Below are 21150 nucleotides of genomic sequence, written 5' to 3'. Positions count from 1 at the left end.
ATTAGATGCTGCAGAAATATTTAGGTGTTCTTCATCCATTCTTGCAAAATATAAAGTCATAAGTTCATAATGTTAAGGAAAAACATTTTTGCCTTAACTTAAAAAAGCTTATTGAGTTTATAATGAGCAGAAGGAATAGGATTGTAGGATTGTGCTGGCTCCAGTATACAAATAAAAGTAGCTTTTCTGTACTTAGGTGCAGTTTAAAGGAAACAAAAGATGACGTGCCTGACTGTATGAACTCAAACCAGTCAACCTAAACTGCCAATTGGCAAAAGATTGTGGATATCAAGACTGGTACAGAAGAAGCTGTAGAAAGATGCTATAATGATGAACTAGGCATAAGTAAATGGTTGACCACAATAGTTCAAAGTGCACTCTATTTTCATTATAGCACCTGTCAAGAGTTTATGTGCTTTTTACATTATAATGAAGTAAATGTTCCATAATGTAGTATTAAACTGATGCATGAAAGTGGTGGGACCAAGGACCAGCAGCCTTATAAATGAACTTGTGTTATAACTCAGCCTTTGAGGGTGAAGTTGACAAAATAATTTTAAATAGTAGCAGTATGAATGAATGTTAAACCTAGATTTGATTTTGCCAGAACAGTTATTGGAGTGAGATTGGAAAAGGACAAATTCAGGCATGTTAGTTTCCTTGTCAAGCTACCTGTGAGACATTTCTGGTGATGTAAATATTGAATATTAATATTGTAAAATTTCAGATCTAACTGCTCTAAAGGGACAGTGTTGAAATTGATTGTGTTGTCAATTTTGTTTTTTTTGAAGTAATCAACACACAACTGGAAAGCTCAAATATAAAACAATAATTTATTTTACAAGACATCTAAAGTGTGACTAACTAAAAATATTCATTAAACTGTATTAGTTCAATACATACAAGCTGACAAAGCGCACAATTAACTACAATAGGTTTTCACAATTACACAATCTGTTTCATATAAACAAACAATATTTCTGTACATGCAAAGAAAACAGTTCTAATTTACTGCAGCTTGTTTTGCAAGCAGAACTACTTAAAAGTAAGCCTGTTCCAGCAGTATTTATAGGATCTTCCAGCTGAAAACTGATTAAAGTTAAAGCAAGTTACACGTAGAACAGCAAGAAATTATAAAATACAAGATCTTTTTCAGTATAAATAGATAAATGACTGCAGATTTCTGTATGATCTAGGCAAACAGCATTTTATATCTAAAACACCTGAAAGGAGCCTTCATTTCATATAAAATATTAACAATGACTAAAGTCTATTGGCATATGTGTATTTCCAAAGTTAATAACTTGTAGATTCTAAGCAATATGAAAAACAAGATATCAGGCTCTAGGTGGTTGCTTAAAGAAGTATACCAATTATTATTTCTGCCTTTAAAAAAGCACAATCGGATCAATTTGTGTCTTTCACCCACTGATGTATACGTAGTACTTCCATTCACATATGGACTACTGATGTATTTTATATATTTACAAAATTTGCCACTTTTAACGAGGCGAGATCTTTTCTACCTCAATTGGTAGTAGTTAATTTACATCATGGAAAAGCTTACTTATACAGTAGTTACTGATAACAGGGAATTATATATTCTTGTTCCATCAGGTGATTTAGTGCCATGGGTCAATAGTTCCTGTATTGTCATCCAGTTATCAAAAATTTTCTTGCTTCTTTTCTTCATCATTTTTTTGTGGCTCAGTTCAATTATGTTCACTTCCTTCTTCTCGTCAGCACTCTGCTGTTCTTTTAAACATTCCAATCTACTCTGCATCATGAACTCACGTCGCCTTCGCTGCTCTTTTGCACGTACCAAATGCTGCTTACGTTCCTCCTTGCTCCAATAACGGCCCATTTTCATCTCACTTATTGCATCATCATCAGTTGTCATACCGCAACGTTCTTCTTTAATCTTCAATGCACGTTCTTTAAGAAGTCTATCTCTGACAGGTCGCTTGGTAATGTATCTGGTACCATCACTTCTGATTTTTACCTTCCACTCCATTTTAGGCTCTATCTGATTTGAGGATTCATGAGAAGAAGGCTCTTTGCACATACTTACAAGACTCATTTGGCTCTGCGCATATTCCACAGCAGATTTTTGTTGTATCAACTGCATGTAGCTTTGATAATGCTGAGCATGTGCCGGGATATGAGCATGTCTATATGGGGAATGGTGGAATGCGGTTGGACAGGGGATGTGCTTGGAACCCGAGTTCTGGGCAAAAGCATAGCCTTTGTTACTCTCTGCAATTTGTTTCTCCTCCTTTCCATCAGACTGGTGGCTATAGTCAGATTCTTTAGTGGCTGAGTTAGATTTTGCAGGGCTATACTCTCGGCTCCTTGAAAGGGACAGTAGTGGCTTTTGGGGTGAGTTGCTGGCAATAGAATTGCTGGCTGTCCCCTCATTGCTTTGACTGTTAATATTCTCAGCTGTTCTGCGCAAGGAGTTGTCAGGAGACAATTCTAATGTCAGCGGTGTGCTTCGACAGCTCTCACCAGTATTGTAGGCACTAGAGCTATCCTTATCTGACTTTTCAGGCAACTCTGTGATGTCAGAGAGCTCGTGTCTGCGGCTATCGATGCTGGTGTTGTAGTTGTGGAACCCACTGTTATGTAACATCCATGACTCCCTGTATTGCTCTTTCAGTTGTTGCATCTTATGGGCTCGCACAATGTTCAGACACTCAAGCTCAATGTTGCGCAATTCTTCATTCAACATATCAAGCTCTCGGTCAACAATATCCTGCTCATTTTTACTCATATCCATGGTGCTGCTATGATAGTAAAGACTATACTGATTGGCACTCTGCATCTGACATTTTAGCTCCAGCAGTTCACGGAACCTCTCGCACTCATCAGCTGGAATGCCAAGAAAATCTGCATCCGTGTAATCTCCAGAGATGAATGATTCATTACTGAACGGTATGTCGCCACTTCCAAGAGTCTCGTGGCTGTACACGAGTTTCATGTGACTACTCAATGTATTAGAGGTGGTCTGCTCATCTCCTAGGTTCTCTTGCTCAGAGCTTTCATCATTTCGAGTGCTCTCATCAGTACGTCCAACACCACTATCTTTCTCATGCTGATTAGACAAAATAGTGGCTGTATCTGTTGTTCCCTCTTCTTCTTCTTGCTTTTCCTGTAACACAAAGGAATGGAAGAGAGCAGGCAAAAATGTCTAAAAACATTGACATAACTTGGAAAGTAGATGATTTGAAGTTTGTCATATCAATGGAACATTGTAAAATGAAAAGGATGTTGTGCAAAAAAAATTACATGTACTTTTATCACATGTACAGTTTCCACACTCTACAATAAGTTACTGGTTTATTGTTACTACATGTTGACTTTTTTTTTAAATAAAAAGACTACAAATAGTAGAAATCTGAAACAAAGGCAGATGTTGATGGCAACAGCTTGTTATTCTGAATGAAGGATTAATCTTGGAATGTTAACCTGTCAGAAGCTGAATGATTTGTTGTGTATTTTCAGAGTTTTCTCTAAATAAATTAAGTAATTATACATTGCGGCACTAATTTGATATCCCACTCGGACCCAACCAGATCCAGTACCTGGCTGGTGGGTGGCAGCAGGAGGCCGCAGCCAAGGACCTGTGGAATTGGTCCCCAGCAGTCAGGCAAGTGATTGGGCTCTGGATGTGATCAGGGAAAGGTGATGGAGACATGGATGAGTAATACCCAGAGCTACATTGTGGGACTGAGGGGAACAAGGATACCTCAAATAAAATTTAAAAGTTAACCTGCCTGGGCCTCTTCTGCCCTACAATCTAACTCTCAACAGGTTTGACCCTACAGAGAAGTTGTCACTGCTGTCCTACTCAAGCCCCCAACTAAGATAGCCGATTGGGTCCCAATGGAGTCATTGGGCTCCGACCTACACATTTAAACAAGATCCTGTGAACTTGGGACAGATATCTTACCTCGCCTATTGAAAAGATGATCCTGAGGGGTCTTGACAGGGTGGATGTGGAAAGGATGTTTCTCCTTTTGGGAGAATCTAGAACTAGGGGTTACTACTTAAAAATAAGGGGTCGCCCATTTAAGACAGAAATGAGGAGAAATTTTTTCTCTCAGAGGGCTGTGTGTCTTTGGAACTCTCTTCCTCAAAAGGCAGTGGAAGCAGAGTCTTTGAATATTTTTAGGGCAGAGGTAGATAGATTCTTAATAAGCAAGGGGGTGATAGGTTATCGGGGGTAGGCGGGAATGTGGAGTCAAGGTTACAATCAGATCAGCCATGATCTTATTGAATGGTGGAGCAGGTTTAAGGGGCTGAGTCGCCTACTCCTGCTCCTAATTTGTATCTTCATAAAGAGCAAGTTAACATCAGGCTACATTGGGAAGGCCTATAACAAGAGGCTGAGTAAATTGGGCCTATACTCTCTGGAGTTCAGAAAAATGAGAGTTTGCTTCTCCTGGCTGGGGAAATCTAGAACACGGGGACAGTCTCAAGATAAGGGGCCGATCTTTTAGGACATATAGTTAATTGTAACTTAATTTAGTAAGGATTTAATAAGTATTTATTTTAAATTAATTTATTAATTAGTGCTAGAAATGTCAGTTAGAGGGGTAAAGTGCTTCACCTGTGAGATGTGGGAGGTCCGTGACGCTTTCAGCGTTCCGGACAACTACATCTGCAGGAAGTGTACCCAGTTGCAGCTCCTCACAGACCACATGGATCGGTTGGAGCAGCAATTGGATACACTCAGGAGCATGCAGGTGGCAGAAAGCATCATAGACAGGAGTTTCAGAGACGTGGTTACACCCAAGGTGCAGACAGATAGACGGGTGACCACAAGAAGGGGCAGGCAGTCAGTGCAGGAATCCCCTGTGGCTATCCCTCTCTCTAACAAGTATACCGTTTTGGATACTGTTGAGGGGTTCGGCCTATCAGGGGAAAACAACAGCTAGAGCAGTGGCACCACGGCTGGCTCTGTTGTTCAGCAGGGAGGAACAAAGCGCAGAAGAGCAATAGTTATAAGGGACTCTATAGATAGGCGCTTCTGTGGAGGTGAAAGAGACTCCAGGATGGCATGTTGCCTCCCTGGTGCCAGGGTCACGGATGTCTCTGAACGGGCAGGGGGCATTCTGAAGGGGGAGGGTGAACAGCCAGAGGTTATGGTACACATTGGTACCAACGACATAGGCAGGAAGAGTGACAAGGTCCTGCGGGGAGGGGTTCAGGGAGTTAGGTAGTATGTTAAAAAAACAGGATCTCTAGGGTTGTAATCTCAGGATTACCCCCTGTGCCACTTGCCAGTGAGGCTAGAAATAGGAAGTCAGTGCAGCTAAACATGTGGCTAAACAGCTGGTGCAGGAGGGAGGGTTTCAGATATCTGGATCATTGGGACCTCTTCCGGGACAGGTGGGACCTGTACAAGAAGGACGGGTTGCATCTAAACTGGAGGGGCACAAATATCCTGGCTGCGAGGTTTGCTAGGGAGGGTTTAAACTAGTGTGGCAGAGGGGTGGGAACCAGAGCAGTAGGTCAGCAGGTGAAATAACTGAGGGGGAACTAGTGAATAAGGCCAGTAAGACTGAGAGGAAGAGCAGGCAGGGGGATGTTGCTGAGCACAGCGGGACTGGTGGTCTGGTGCATTTGTTTCAATGCAAGAAGTATAACAGGTAAGGCGGATGAACTTAGAGCTTGGATTAGTACTTAGAACTATGATGTTGTTGCTATTACAGAGACTTGGTTGAGGGAAGGACAGGATTGGCTGCTAAACGTTCTGGGATTTAGAAGCTTCAGGTGGGATAGAGGGGGATGTAAAAGGGGTGGGGGAGTTGCATTATTGGTTAAGGAGAATATCACAGCTGTACTGCGGGAGGACACCTCGGAGGGGTCATGCAGCGAGGTAATATGGGTGGAGCTCAGGAATAGGAAGGGTGCAGTCACAATGTTGGGGGTTTACGACAGGCCTCCCAACAGCCAGCGGGAGGTAGAGGAGCAGATATGTAGACAGATTTTGGAAAGATGTAAAAGTAACAGGGTTGTTGTGTTGGGAGATTTTGACTGGGACTCACTTAGTGTTAGGGGCTTGGATGGGGCAGAATTTGTAAGGAGCATCCAGAAGGGCTTCTTGAAACAATATGGAGATAGTCCAACTAGGGAAGGGGCCGCATTGAACCTGGTATTGGGGAATGAGCCCGGCCAGGTGGTCGAAGTTTCAGTAGGGGAGCATTTCGGGAACAGTGACCATAATTCCATAAGTTTTAAGGTACTTGTGGATAAGGATAAGAGTAGTCCTCGGGTGAAGGTGCTAAATTGGGGGAAGGCTAATTATAATATTAGGCAGGAACTGAAGAATTTAGATTGGGGGCGGCTGTTTGAGGGTAAATCAACACCTGACATGTGGGAGTCTTTCAAACGTCAAAGTTCCTGTTCCTGTGAGGATGAAGGATAAGTTTGGCAAGTTTCGGGAACCTTGGATAACGAGGGATATTGTGAGCCTAGTCAAAAAGAAAAAGGAAGCATTCGTAAGGGCTGGAAGGCTAGGAACAGATGAAGCACTTGAGAAATATAAAGAAAGTAGGAAGGAACTTAAGCAAGGAGTCAGGAGGGCTAAAAGGGGTCCTGAAAAGTCATTGGCAAACAGGATTAAGGACAGAGGAGGGAATCTATGCGTGGAGCCAGATGAAATGGGCGAGGTACTAAATGAGCACTTTGCATCAGTATTCACCAAAGAGAAGGACTTGGTGGATGATGAGTCTAGGGAAGGGAATGTAGATAGTCTGGGTCATGTCAACATCAAAAAGGAGGTGTTTGGCATCTTGAAAAACATTAAGGTAGATAAGTCCCCAGGGCCTGATGGGATCTACCCCAGAATACTGAGGGAGGCAAGGGAGGAAATTGCTGGGGCCTTGACAGAAATCTTTGCATCCTCATTGGCTACAGGTGAAGTCCTAGAGGACTGGAGAATAGCCAATGTTGTTCCTTTGTTTAAGAAGGGTAGCAAGGATAATCCAGGAAATTATAGGCCGGTGAGCCTTACGTCAGTGGTGGGGAAATTACTGGAGAGGATTCTTCGGGACAGGATTTACTCCCATTTGGAAACAAATGGATTTATTAGAGAGAGGCAGCATGGTTTTGTGAAGGGGAGGTCATGTCTCACTAACTTGATTGAGTTTTTTGAGGAAGTGACGAAGATGATTGATGGAGGAAGGGCAGTGGATGTTGTCTACATGGACTTCAGTAAAGCCTTTGACAAGGTCCCTCATGGCAGACTGGTACATAAGGTGAAGTCACACGGGATCAGAGGTGAGCTGGCAAGATGGATACAGAACTGGCTCAGTCATAGAAGACAAAGGGTAGCAGTGGAAGGGTGCTTTTCTGAATGGAGGGATGTGACTAGCTGTGTTCCGCAGGGATCAGTGCTGGGACCTTTGCTGTTTGTAGTATATATAAATGATTTGGAGGAAAATGTAGCTGGTCTGATTAGTAAGTCTGCAGACGACACAAAGGTTGGTGGAGTTGCGGATAGTGATGAGGATTGCCAGAGGATACAGCAGGATATAGATCGGTTGGAGGCTTGGGCGGAGAAATGGCAGATGGAGTTTAATCCGGACAAATGTGAGGTAATGCATTTTGGAAGATCTAATACAGGTGGGAAGTATACAGTAAATGGCAGAACCATTAGGAGTATTGACAGGCAGAGAGATCTGGGTGTACAGGTCCACAGATCACTGAAAATGGCAACGCAAGTGTATAAGGTAGTCAAGAAGGCATACGGCATGCTTGCCTTCATTGGTCGGGGCTTAGAGTATAAAAATTGGCAAGTCATGTTGCAGCTGTACAGAACCTTAGTTAGGCCACACTTCGAATACTGCGAACAATTCTGGTCGCGACACTACCGGAAGGATATGGAGGCTTTGGAGAGGGTACAAAAGAGGTTTACCAGGATGTTGCCTGGTCTGGAGGGTATCAGCTATGAGGAGAGGTTGGATAAACTCAGATTGTTTTCACTGGAACAACGGAGGTGGAAGGGCGACATGATAGAGGTTTACAAAGTTATGAGTGGCATGGACAGAGTGGATAGTCAGAAGCTTTTTCCCAGGGTGGAAGAGTCAGTTACTAGGGGACATAGGTTTAAGGTGCGAGGGGCAAAGTTTTGAGGGGATGTGCGAGGTAAGTTTTTTACACAAGGGTGATGAGTGCCTGCTGCCGGGGGAGGTGGTGGAAGCAGGTACAATAGCGATGTTTAAGAGGCATCTTGACAAATACATGAATAGGATGGGAATAGAGAGATACGGACCCCGGAAGTGCAGAATGATTTAGTTTAGACAGGCATCAAGATCGGCGCAGGCTTGGAGGGCTGAATGGCCTGTTCCTGTGCTGTACTGTTCTTTGTTCTTTGACTGAAATGAGGAGAAATTTCTTCACTCAGAGGGTTGTGGGTACTCCATCATTGACTACATTCAAGATTAAGAGAAATAGATTTTTGGTCCCTCAGGGAATAAGGGATTATGAGGATTGAGCAGGAAAGTGGAGTTGATGCAGAAGATCAGCCATAATGGTGGAGCAACTTTGAGGGGCCATATGGTCTGTTCCTGCTCCTATTTCTTATGTTCTTACGTTCTTAAGCAGAGGGACCAGAGGGGATAATTCTCTGGCCTCATTTTAAGTGCCCTTCTTCCTGAGTGCTAAAATATGTGCCTGTTAATTTAAACCTGACAGTCTTTCAGATTACAGAAATATGCTTCACGGAGCCAAACGTTTAGGGATAAGAAAACAGACTATTCGGTTCATGTTGAAGAATGAACTGTGCGTCTTAACTACGGTCATTGAACAATTGTTGCAATGGAGATATAACAGTCTACAATTTCACCAGTTACTCCTCTTGTCCCCTTTTGCCTCCACCATTATTCCTTTGCCATGCCAGGAAGATGGTTCTACTCCAGAAAGCTGGATGGTGAAGGATAGAACTACAGCCAATGTTTACACACTTCTATATTTATTTATAGAATTACGCATTACAAATATACACCTCCGAACCCAGAAACCAGAGTTTTAATCTGTGTCTATTTATAGGGCTCAAGTGAAACCCTGGGTAATGCCCACCATCTGCATAAAATTAAACACAATTAATATACAATTAACACAGATAACCTGTTCATGTTTCTGCCAATTCTCGAGAAGATCTCCAGGAGCACTATGGGTTGACATGTTTTCTAACTTCCCTTGTTCCTACTTGGTATCTCCCCCAGACAACCCAGCCCAGTTCAGGAATTCATTCCATGGGGAATAATAAATATAACCATCAATTCATCTTAAATTGCATGAACTATGAAATAAGAACAGCGTGAACTGAACAAGAAAAAAAAGGTGTGCCATCAATTGTTCAAGCTGTCATATTTATTATTGTTTTCGAAATGGAAAATATTACTTCAACCATGAATTTCATAACAGAAGGGTGCAGGGATTACAGCAAATTACAATAAATATTTTTGTAAAGAGCACTGGGAAGAAGCACGAAGCGTGATATGTATATTGATATCAATTGATTCATATTAATTGATATAAACTGATTCTCATCAGAATAATTGAAATATTGGCAGAATGGCTGGTGTATTTCTACATATGGGGAGCTGATCAGATCTACTCATTTATTGTTTAATAGCTTCTATTACACTGACAAAAAACCTATGAAAATGAAATGTTCCAAATGCCGTGAATGTATAATTAACAAAGTATGTTTTAATTTCAACTATGTCAGGTGCACTAGTTGATATTAATAAAATTGTAATGAGAGGAAATTAGCTTAGTTTAGAGTCATGCACCAATACATACTATTATTTGCAAACTACTGCAGCATGGGAGAACTGGCTGGTCCAGTGAGAATGAAGAAATTTCTTATGGATAACATGGCAGGAACTTCACAAAAGTCATGGGCCACCAAATCCAGCTGTTGTTAGATCACAATTTGCAATATTTTCTGGCTTTATATTGTATCATGCAAAGCTTTCAGGTAAATGTACCAACAGTTATAAAGCAGAAACAGCCCCAATCTCGCTAGCTGATCAATAAATTTAATGCAGCACTTTTCATAAAAAAGCATTAAGAAGCTAGTTCTGTGCAGGGAGACGAGTCAGAGACTGACCACCATGTAGTTTAATTTTGTGTAATCACAACTCAGTAATTCACTGATTTATAGAATAAGCTTTGTGTTTTAAAGGCCAATACTCAAGAATACATATATTTGTGTGGGTAATGTGAAGTTTTACAGGGTAAAAACAGTTTGAATAGCTGAACAGGGTAAGCATGATGCTGGGTGAAGTGACTGTGTCATCCTCACTCAGCGTCATTCCCCCAGTTTTATTTTCACTGTTGAGAAGAGGCAATAAAAGACAAACAGAAACAGTGTGAGACAGGAAATCTGTGGAGTCTCAAGAGACGCATAAGTAAATGAAAAATGACAAGAGAAATAAGGATGAATGCTGGAAGACAAAATAAAGGAGATTGTTTGATAGAATAGAGGGACAGGTTAGTGTTCAGAGAAACTGAAGGAAGGGCATGATGTTTAAAGTGTGAGATAAAAATGTAACTGTATTTTTGCAGTGTGAGGCTTGAAAATTGTTCCAAATGATTTCAAATGACTTGTGTGATACAACAATAGCAGAATGGTTAACCTGGGTGAATTACATGTAGGTAATGCCTGGAGTTTTCTTACAGCTAATGTGTGAAGCCACTCAAGTGAAGCCACTACAAGGAGTACAAGATTTGTACATTACATATTCTGTTCCATGACTTGCTCACAGCAATTCTAGATAAAGAATATCACATTTTCCCAAGATTTGTGCGAAAACAAGACCAGAAGCCACTGATAATGAGAAACAATTTTTTTTTCATTCATTCATGGGATGTGGGTGTCGCTGGCTAAGCCAGCACTTATTGCCCATCCCTAATTGCCCTCGAGAAGGTGGTGGTGAGCTGCCTTTTTGAACTGCTACATTGGTACACCCACAGTGCTGTTAGGAAGGGAGTTCCAGGACTTTGACTCAGTGACAGTGAAGGAACGGCGATATAGTTCCAAGTCAGGATGGTGTGTGACTTGGGACGGAACTTGCAGGTGGTGGTGTTCCCATGCATTTGCTGCCCTTGTCCTTCTACTTGGTGGAGGTCGCGGGTTTGGAAGGTGCTGTCTAAGGAGTCTTGGTGCGTTGCTGCAGTGTATCTTGTAGATGATACACACTGCTGCCACTGTGTGTCGGCGGTGGAAGGAGTGGATGTTTGTGTATGGGGTGCCAATCAAGCGGGCTGCTTTATCCTGGATGGTGTCGAGCTTCTTGAGTGTTGTTGGAGCTGCACCTATCCAGGTAACTGGAGAGTATCCATCACACTCCTGACTTGTGCCTTATGTCACAAGTGCAGCTCAATAATCAACTTGAATATTTAAAATGACCATGAAAATATATCTTCATGCTCTGGCATAAGAATAACAGTTTAAAAGAATATTTATTAAAAACTAGAGGGAACAAACTTTCTTGTGCTGCATATATTTTAAAATGTTCTGAGATCCTTATCCGTTCCCATTTTATCATAGCTTTTCAAAAGCAATACCTGTTCATCGGCTATTTATATCACAGATGAAATAATTAGCTTAAACTATTTGAGCAAAATAACTATATATGATATCTACTGCTAAAAACACGAGAGCGAGGTTTGTGTCCATACCAATTTAGCAGTGGAAGATCGTCTGCCCAATGTGCATAGGCATTGGTCCCATAACTAAATAAATAGGGCCCATTTTTTATCCATCCAGGGTGCCTAAATCAGATGCTAGATTCTTGAATATGTTAATTAGAGATCTAATGCTTTTTGAAGAACACTTGGTGAGATTAGCCAGCGAAGAGTGGGTCAGCAGTTGGGTCTGTCCCACTTAGCATTCTTCAGCAGCGAAAGATGAATATCAAAATGCCTTTCTGTGATGCCAGGAAGAGCAGGAATGCGCCCCCGACTCCACAGGCAGGGGGAAATCACTCCTCTAGCTCACGCCAACCCACTTCCAAGGACTTATCTGAGGGCTGCTGCCAGTGAGGCAGGCAGCTTGACATTGAAGTCTTCCCTCTGGCAAGCTGCCTGTGGAGGTATGACCAGTAAGCAGTGTTGAACCTGTCTAATTTCTATGCCATATAGTAGTTTTACAAAAGATTACTCAAGTTATAGTCTCATTACCTGTTGAAGCATGTTGGCTGTAAACTGCATAGCCTGATGATGCTGTTCTTCTAGCATGTCCATATGCAAATCATCCAGGAAATCATTTCGATCGTCATCCATCCAGCCTTCGTCCAACTGCATTTCATCAACAAAACCAACATAAACATATTATAAAATATCTGCATTCCAACAGAATTTAATAGTATAATGTGAAACACTAACGATTTGCATTTACGTAGTGCCTTTAACATTGATAAATTTTCCCAAGGTGCTTCTCAGGAGCATAATCAAATAAATGGATGCTGAGCCAAAGGAGGAGATATTAGGAGGAATGGCTAAAGAGGTGGGTTTTAAGAAGGGTGTTAAGGGTGGATAGGGAACTAGAGAGGATTATAGAAGAAATTCTAAAATGTTGGGCCTAGGCAGCTGAAGACACAGCTGTCAACAGTAAGGTAATGGGGAATAGATGGGTTTTGGCTAAGAAATCAGAGAAATGGAGATTTGGGGGGGGCTTGTAGGGGCTGGAGCAGGTTAGAAATTTACAAGGTAGGGGGCAAGGTGTCAAGGCCATGCAGGGATTATAGCACAAGGATTAGCATTTTCAATTTGAGGCACTACTAGAAGCCAGTGTAGAACATCGAGGTGCGAGCTGGCAGGTGACCAAGATTGGTGCTGGGGGTAGGATATGGACTGCGCTGTTACGTCTAAGCTGTGTGCATGAACAGCAACCCGGAAGTTACCGTGCAGGTCGTGCATAAGCTGTCCTCTTTAAGATACCACACGCTCACAGTAGTGCAAAAAAGTTTAAAGATACCGTACACTTAAATGAATTGTCTGTGCACAACAAAATATAATTAGAGGGGCGTTGATGAACTGCAGAGTTTGGATGTGCTAAAGTTTACAGAAGGTTCTCCAGGAGAGCATTGAATCTGGAAGTGACAAAGGGACAGATGAAGGTTTCAGCAGCAGAAGGCTAAGGCAGGGGTGGAGGTGAGCTATGTTTACAGAGATGGAAGTAGGCAGCAATTAAGAGGATATGGTGTCAGAAACTCAGCTTGTGGTTGTTGAGGTTGTGAAAAGTCTGGTTCAGCAAGACAGTAGTCAGAGAACGGGGTGCAATGGGTGGCAAGTATATGGAGTCTTGAAAACCACCTGATGATATTCTCAAATTACATATGAATGGTTCAGACATTAAGACAACACAATGAATTAATGTTGCATAGGTGGCCATTACTTCCATCCACAAATAGACCAATCTCTGTTTAGACAAAACAAAATTTTGTTACTGTATTAAAAAACTGATGTGGGAAATTTCACATTAATAGGTAAAGAAAGAATTACACTTGTAGTTAATATGAACTAAAATAGTATATTTTTATCACAAGAGCCAAACATACCAAAATAAGTCAAATTTTCTCCAGACCTTTCAGTAAACAGTGATTTCATATTTTTAAAGATTACTGCAATTTTAATGGGGAAATTTCTGGCACTTTTCTTCTCTCTAGCCCAGGAGTACTAACAATAGCTCCTCTACTGCTGTGCTCCTGAGATCTGTTAACTTGGAATAGAAAGGGCTACTCAGACACACTGGGCTAAAAACTGGTTTGCGTGTTTTTGAGCATGCGGGTTATGATTTTTGACCTGCCTACATCGGATCCGACGGACATAGGCAGCATGTAAATTTTCTGTTGCCTCCTCATTTAAATGATAGAGGTGTGCAGCCCAGTGTGACCTATGCTGTTGGTTGGCTTCATGAACAACAGGGTGCCTAAGAGTGTGTGAGGCTAGGATGTTTTCCAGCTAGCCTCCAGCTTTAAAGGTAGTCTGTCCCCCTTAAAGGGAAGCTGCACTGGATAAATTGAATGCTGCAAATAACTCATATTGATACAGTCAAAGTGAAGGAACCTGGAACACCAGGCCAGTGTGATGAAGATTCTAAAGGCTGCAAGGTTCTCAGATGCTTCTCTGGAGTCTTGTGTTGGAGATGGATTCGAGGCCAAGTTTCCACAGGGGCGGCGAGTGGGGGAGGGGGCTGTGGCAGAAGACAGCGGGAACAGGTGGCAAGAGAGTCCAATGCACGGAGACTGAACCAAAAGATCTGCCAGCAATGCCAGAAGAAGCTGAATGACCTCACACATGTGATCAAAGTTACTGAATGCATCTTCACATCACCTCTCATACCCACCAACCTCTCATGCTGCTCAATGAACCATGCCCCCCTCACTCACTCAGCAGCACTAACTTGCACTCAAGACTCATGCCTAACATCCTCCAACTCACTCACATATACCTTCCACTGAGGCCAACCTCACACCCACCTCTTGCTGTCATGTCAAGGTGGTGTAGTCCAAAGCCAGGCCCTCAAGGCCCAGAGCTGCTTGAGGCCATCATGAAAGACAGTCTAGTCTACCCCAGTGAAAGTCAGTATCTTTCCACCAGCAATGCTGCAGCCACTGGGGCAGCTCTATGTAGTAGCACTAGGACAGGCAAAGCTACCCACAAGACAGGCAACTAAGGGAATACCAAGGGCGAATAGTCCATTTCTGTTTGTATAATTGAATGTGTTATTGGATAAAGTTGTTATGGAAAGACTTTTGTTGGATGGTGGCCAAGTGGATGCTGTGATGGGACGTCTTGGATAAATGGAATGCTGGGTCCATGTTTGTCTGGGGAAGTTAATCACTGAAATTGGAGCTGGATAATCCACCCTCTCACAGCCCGTCAGGTTTAAAAGGGTCCAAGATGCCACCTCGTGTTCCTCCTCCTCCTCTTCTCAAGCTGGTCCTTATAAGAACAAGGTTGTGGAGAACACAGCAGACCATCACAAACTTGAAGACCCTCTCCAGGCTGTACTGCAGTGCTCGCCAAGTGGTCAAGACAGGCTGACTGCCTGCTTAATGATGTTCCAAGTGGCTCCATGGCTCTCATTGAAGGCCCCCTCTACTTGCGTGGTGGGATGGTGGAAGGTGGACCCATGCTCTGATTCTAGGAGGATTGAAGACTGTGGGTAAGGCTGACTGGCACATGATGAATGCATTGTGGATGCTGCCAAGATCACAGGTATTCATCAAATTGACAGTCAGCATGGTCACACACCAACTGCTCATTCGTGCAATGGAATCCCTTGTGGTTCCTGTTGACATGGCAGGGAGGGTGGAGGGTTGTGGGGGGCACAGAGCCATATGTGTGTAGTTGATGGCACCCTGCACAATTGTAAATCCTGCTAACCTGGCAAAACCACATGCCCTTTCATCCTGCTTGTCCCTCCTCAACAAAAAGATGATGAACAGCCCTCATCTGAACTAAATGGCCTCCGTAACCTCCTGGATGCTGTGATGGATAGCATACTGTGAAATGTGGTGATGTCGCCTGCTCCCACCTGGAAGGACTTGGTGGCGTAAATATTGAGGGTAACAGTGAACTTTATGGCCACTGCAGGGCCAGCCTTGCTCTGCTCTGAGATTCCTGGTCATGTTGAAGGGGGTGACATATAACAGTGACCACTTCCTTCTTGAGCTCGAGTTGCCATAAGCACTGCTCCTGGGTCAGGGATAGAAGTGCTCTCTGAAAGCACCACCCCACCCTCATCACCTCCTGGTGTTGGGTAGAGTCTTTCATGGGGAACTCCATTTCCTGGTCATGTAGCAGACCAAGAGACATTGCAACGCAGCCCCCATACCTAGGTCAGGTATTCCTCTGTCCTCTCTAACTGTCAGTACTAGCTTCAAAAACCAATTCCAAAAACATGGCACAGTACTTCCACAAACTCAGCTTAAGTGAGTCAAAAGCACCTCGCATGCAACTTGTTGACTAGCCTTTTAAATAGTCCTGGTGCAGGGCCCATCTTGCAGCTGAATGCTTGGTCTTTGGTGAGTGACAAGCAAATTCATTCAGTGGATTGACATGATCCATATTTGGCAGTGGGGCATAACATCTGCCGGTAGGACTAAGAGACATCATGATAGGACCAGCTCAGTTGCTTCTGGCACATAGAGGGGACACTTGTGTGAGTGCCTTCCTCAACACGGTGTGCCATGCAGGCCATGCCAGAAATGGTTGGCAGCACTGTGCACACCCCCAGGAGGGCGTTTGGTTTCCATAGTGCTGCCTCCAGCGTTGCTAGGGATCCGAATTTCTTTCACACTGTGTCTTAGCCAGGTCAGCTATGGGGATATCCTACCTTGTTTTGCACAGTGCAAGCAATCAGACTCTGAAAGCATTAATGTGGTGGAGAAGTAACCTTACCAATAACTATCTGGAATTACTTTGAGCTATTAGCTTCCTTTAACACAGTAACAAAATGTTGTTTGTTCTAAACAGAAATTGGTCTATTTTACAGCCTATAGATTTAAACACAAACTGCTTTACAGATCTTGAAAATAGAAAAAAAAATCTGTAGTTAAAACCTTGTAATTCTGCCATTCACTGGTGACCTATTTCAAGTCTGCTCTTTCCCCCCTCTCCAAAATGACATGACAAAAGCAGAGGCTTTCAAAAGAAAATTGCTGAAATTTCAACATTATCAATATCATAGATGTAAGCTGTAGTAAGAAAATGTAGAACTCAATATTTTGATTTTCCCTCCAGGTCCCAGCAGTCTCATTGTGTGATGCTGTAATAAAACAATTGGTGCCAATTGTGACAGGAATGTTATTGGTATCATAACCTCTGAAGATTGAAAAAAATCAGTCCTACCAGATGACATCATGAGTTATTGCAATTTTACTTTTATGGCTTATGCTATGTCTAACACAGCAATTACTGAGTAAAGTCCACTGTATCTTCACTTTAAAAAATAAAACAAAACTAGCTCGCCAACTAGTCTTATTTTGTGATGGAATTGTAAGGAATTAAAGTCTCATCTTTCACTTAAACAAGTGTCGCTGTTCATCAAGTCTTTGTTGATTGGGCATTCTGCTTTTGTGTTTTTGGTAGAAGTGGGACTTGGTTGTAAAACTGAGTTGCTGGAGCAATTTTCCTTTTTGTGATTTTAAGGAATGAGGCATTGGCGTGACTTGCTTGAGTGAGAGCTGAGCTTCTTCATGGGTTACCTTTTTTCATCAGCATTTAAGTGTCTTTTCTCAAATTCAACTGGACTAAAATAACTGGTTATTAGGCTGAACAATTACTTATTTACTGAGGTTCTACTTTCAAAAATTAGGAAAAATATGGCTGTTAAAATATAATTATTTACATACATTAAATTATATATGGGTAGCAAAGGTAAAATAAGCAGAAATTCTTTCCACATTCAACTCCTTGGAAATTAACTGGAACATGATACACAATAACTCATTGGACCTCTGTACCATGAACTTGGAGCCATTAAACAAATTACTAAATTTCCCCCTCCACCACCAGGAAGAATTACTGTAAACAGCTGCACTGAGGAAATTCCATAGCAAATATATAACTTAAGAATTTGAGCTAAAGAGGCTCAAAACAGAAGATAAGTGGATGCAGACACTGACAGAAAAAGAAAAATAATGAATTGGGCTGTAAGTGGAGAGAAAACCCTTTGAATTACCAGAATTAGTGAGAACTGCAGGTCCACAAACCAGTCCTACCAGATTAAATCATGAGTAAGCATCAGCTACTGAAGTAAAATTGCACTCTGTGTAACATGATAATTACCTGTGGATCCTCATTTCAAATAAAATAAGTAAACAAATTCCTGATCGCTATTTTGGGGATCAAATGAACATTCCTAACTTTCAATCAAACAACCTTTGTTGTTTTAAAAGTCTTCTTGCAAAACAGTGAGTGAGAATTTGCAGTCAGCAACAAACCAACTTGCCCATAGATCTTTCATGGGCTTTTGCCCAGGAAGTTCCTGTCAGCCAACTATTGAAAAATTGCAGCACCCTCGCCTGTGTGAACAGGGAAAGCAACTGTGTAACTCTTCAGCCAATCTGATTGAAGAATCGTTAATGAGCCGGGCAGAGTCTGAACCAGGAAGTGTCAGTTAGAATATTTAATTCAATGTCAAATTGAGTACAACAAGCAAAATAGAGAGAAAATGCTATTGAGAGAGATAGGAAAGAAAGAAAAAGTAAAAAAATAGATATTTTTAAACATTTCTAACAATCATTAAAAGCTGAAGGAATGAGACTCCATATCTGTAAAAATGACAGAGAGGTTGTTTGGCAGTAATTAAAACGTATCACACTATTAAAAGTATACTCACTCTGGAATGGACGAGCCCTAACATTTTCTGGCAAGTTTAATTCATATTGTTATGGAATTTCCATATATTTTTTGTTAAAACTTGGAATCTGTATTTTTAAAATTGAAGAGGCTGACCTTTGGGCTTTTTTAAAAAAGAAGATTGACAAGTAAACAAGTTTTTTCTGGAAAGCATATCATTTCCAGTAAACGTAGCAGGAGCTACCCTTTGTTGTGACAAGAGAGAATTCATGATTGCCATGGGTCTTGCTTGGAAAGTGTAGTTTCATTTTGAACTGTTAAAAGATGCTGTTTTTTGGACTAAAAGCAGGCAGTTGGAATCTGCATATGGACCTGCCAGGAGATCAGAAGAAAAAACACATAGCTATTAACTCTCTTTGAAGAATCCCTGCTAGTGAAAAGCAAAAGCCCATATGAAGTGGTACTCTTGCCTCCTGCATTTTTAAGAAACCCTGAATGCTTGCATTTTTAAAAAGGGACTTTTGCATTGACTGTGTGAGAGAACTGACACCTGTTGCTGCACACCTGATGGAAGACCTATGTGAAACTTCTGAAATTGAATTTCTTTGAACACCTACCCAAATAAGACTGTTCATCAACCTTGCCTGGAAAGACTCCGAGTGGCATCCAACTATTCAACTTTGGGACACCTTACCAAACCAAAGGACTTCCATCTCTTCGCTTCAGCATAAGTTTTTTTTTATTCCTTTGAAACAGCTGTAAACAAAAATCTCTTTTTCCCCCAGATAACTGGTTTTTGGATGTATGTGCGTGTACATGAGGGCTAGGGTAATAATACAGAGCTTTAATATTTCAATTCACGTATATATTTACTTCATTATTGGTTCAGACTTGCTTTTATAATAAATGGATAATTTTACTGTTTATTAAAGAAACCTGGTTGGTGTGCTTTATTCTGGGCACAAATAGAGTATCGAATTGGCTGTTTCAGTTCATGGGAAAAGTTATTGATATGTTGTGACCTGTGGAGACATGGGACTGAATTAACAGTGCACTCCTCCCGCCTCGGTCGTAACAATATTTTTCAGGTCATTCCGTGTATTTCAATGGTATGCCTCTCAGAGTGATACCATTATCCTGTAGTTTCTGGAACAGCAGGGCAACTCAGACAGGAACTTCAGGATTTACGTGTTTCACTGTGCATGTGGGTCACTGGAGGTTGTTGTTTGAATTACACATTAATAACAGTAAGCGCTTTTAGCCTCACCATTATCTTCATTGAAAAATCCAGACTATTATCTCCAAAATTCATGGACTTCCACAGACACAGTCCTCTTTAGGACCAGAAAAGGCACAACAAACCTTTCCTCTAAAGACCTAGCATGGGCAACAGTTCAGATCAGTGATGTTATAACTGACCCGATTCAACAGACTTACTGCATAAGTGCAAAGAGGGAGATTTAACATTCCAAGCCCATGCAACAGAGCTAATGGTGCAGAGATATAGATATGATTGTCCACAAAAGAAACATATAAATGGACAGCTTAACAAACCTGTGCAAATGAGGATCAAGCACTATTCCTTACTATTGCCACATGCTGGAGGAATTTATAAAGAAGCAATTTTCTGGTATTAAATAGATTGATATGTTAAAAAGTCATCAATGTTTTCTTCTTTCAGGCAGCAGCAATTCATTAGAAATTTTACCTGCTGAATTTTATCTTTTTAGGAAATGTCTCTTCTGGGATGATGTCTGACATGATCATCAGAATTGGGTTAACTTGCAGAATGAAAAGCAATGGGGCAGGATCAGTTTTACAATGACAATAACTGTAATTAACTTAGGAACATCTTTAAAATGTGTACATGTTAATTAACCTTTTAATTTAGATATTTATTTTCATTTTAGCCTACCAATTAGTATTGAAATTAGGCTGCAGTTATACTATCTGGCATCCAAACGATACAGATTGTGTATTGACACAATAGCAGCCATCTGACTTAGGAATCAAATTTCAGTCTGACTGATGAATGGACTTAAAGCATGAGTAATGGGACATGGTCCAGTAAGTAGTCTCATGCTGTTTGTATTTCATCCTTGGGTTAGTAAAACTCCAGCTCAATGTGATCCAAAGCATGCTGGTAGAAAGCAGGAATTCTCATCTAAGATTCCACACTTCTTCAAAAATGAGTTACTGAACATCTGTGAAAAGTAGGAAAAATTGTTGATTTTATGTTGTTATGGTAATTAATGAGGAATTCATGTAGGCTTCCTCAGAGCCAAATAGAAACGTGAATATTCCACACCTGGCATTGGTGACCTCCCTCCTGGTAAGTAGCATATGTGGACATTTGTTCGGGACAAGTCTGGACTTGGTGGTGCGGTTCCAATGGTCCAAAAGGCTGAAGAGATTTAATGGATAATCTTACAAGTCTGTGCTGCTGGGGAAGCCTTGCCTGCTCACAGCTACAAATCAGAAATTTGAAGTGTACTGCCTATAAGTTTCAAATTATTACATGTTGAAAATTGCATCCTAATCCCACATATGAAGCATTTGGGAGTGGTTTCAGATGGCTGCCAGGGCACATAACTTCAGTCACAGTCTTCACAGAAGGCGGCAGAAAACAGGAAAGAAAACTCAGAAAAGAAAGAAAAACTATGGTTAACAGTCACAGAGAAGGATCAAGAACAATCAAATGTGAAAGTACTCAACAGGAGGAGGGCTAATTTCAGTGAATTGAAAGGGGATCGGGCGCAGGTGGATTGGAATCGAAGATTGGTAGGCAAAACAGTAAATGAGCAATGGGAGGCCTTCAAA

The 21150-nt window shown here is 41.6% G+C and overlaps 1 protein-coding gene across 2 annotated transcripts in view; it reads right to left on the bottom strand.

Annotated features, from left to right (window-relative positions):
* Nucleotides 1-850: 850 nt before the first annotated feature.
* Nucleotides 851-21150, bottom strand: part of pdzrn3b (PDZ domain containing RING finger 3b) — a 408275-nt gene continuing 387975 nt past the window's right edge. For both annotated transcript variants that reach the window (XM_068051497.1, XM_068051498.1), the window contains exons 9-10: nt 12202-12318; nt 851-3151 (exon numbers count right to left, since the gene is read on the bottom strand). In XM_068051497.1, coding sequence (XP_067907598.1) covers nt 1568-3151; nt 12202-12318 — 1701 coding nt within the window. In that variant the 3' untranslated portion in view covers nt 851-1567. The remainder of the gene's footprint in view (nt 3152-12201; nt 12319-21150) is intronic.

The sequence above is a fragment of the Heterodontus francisci genome, chromosome 19 (assembly GCF_036365525.1).
Source record: "Heterodontus francisci isolate sHetFra1 chromosome 19, sHetFra1.hap1, whole genome shotgun sequence".
NCBI lineage: Eukaryota > Metazoa > Chordata > Chondrichthyes > Heterodontiformes > Heterodontidae > Heterodontus > Heterodontus francisci.
Note: the sequence above shows the minus strand (reverse complement) of the source record. Positions and strands in the feature narration are given on the sequence as shown.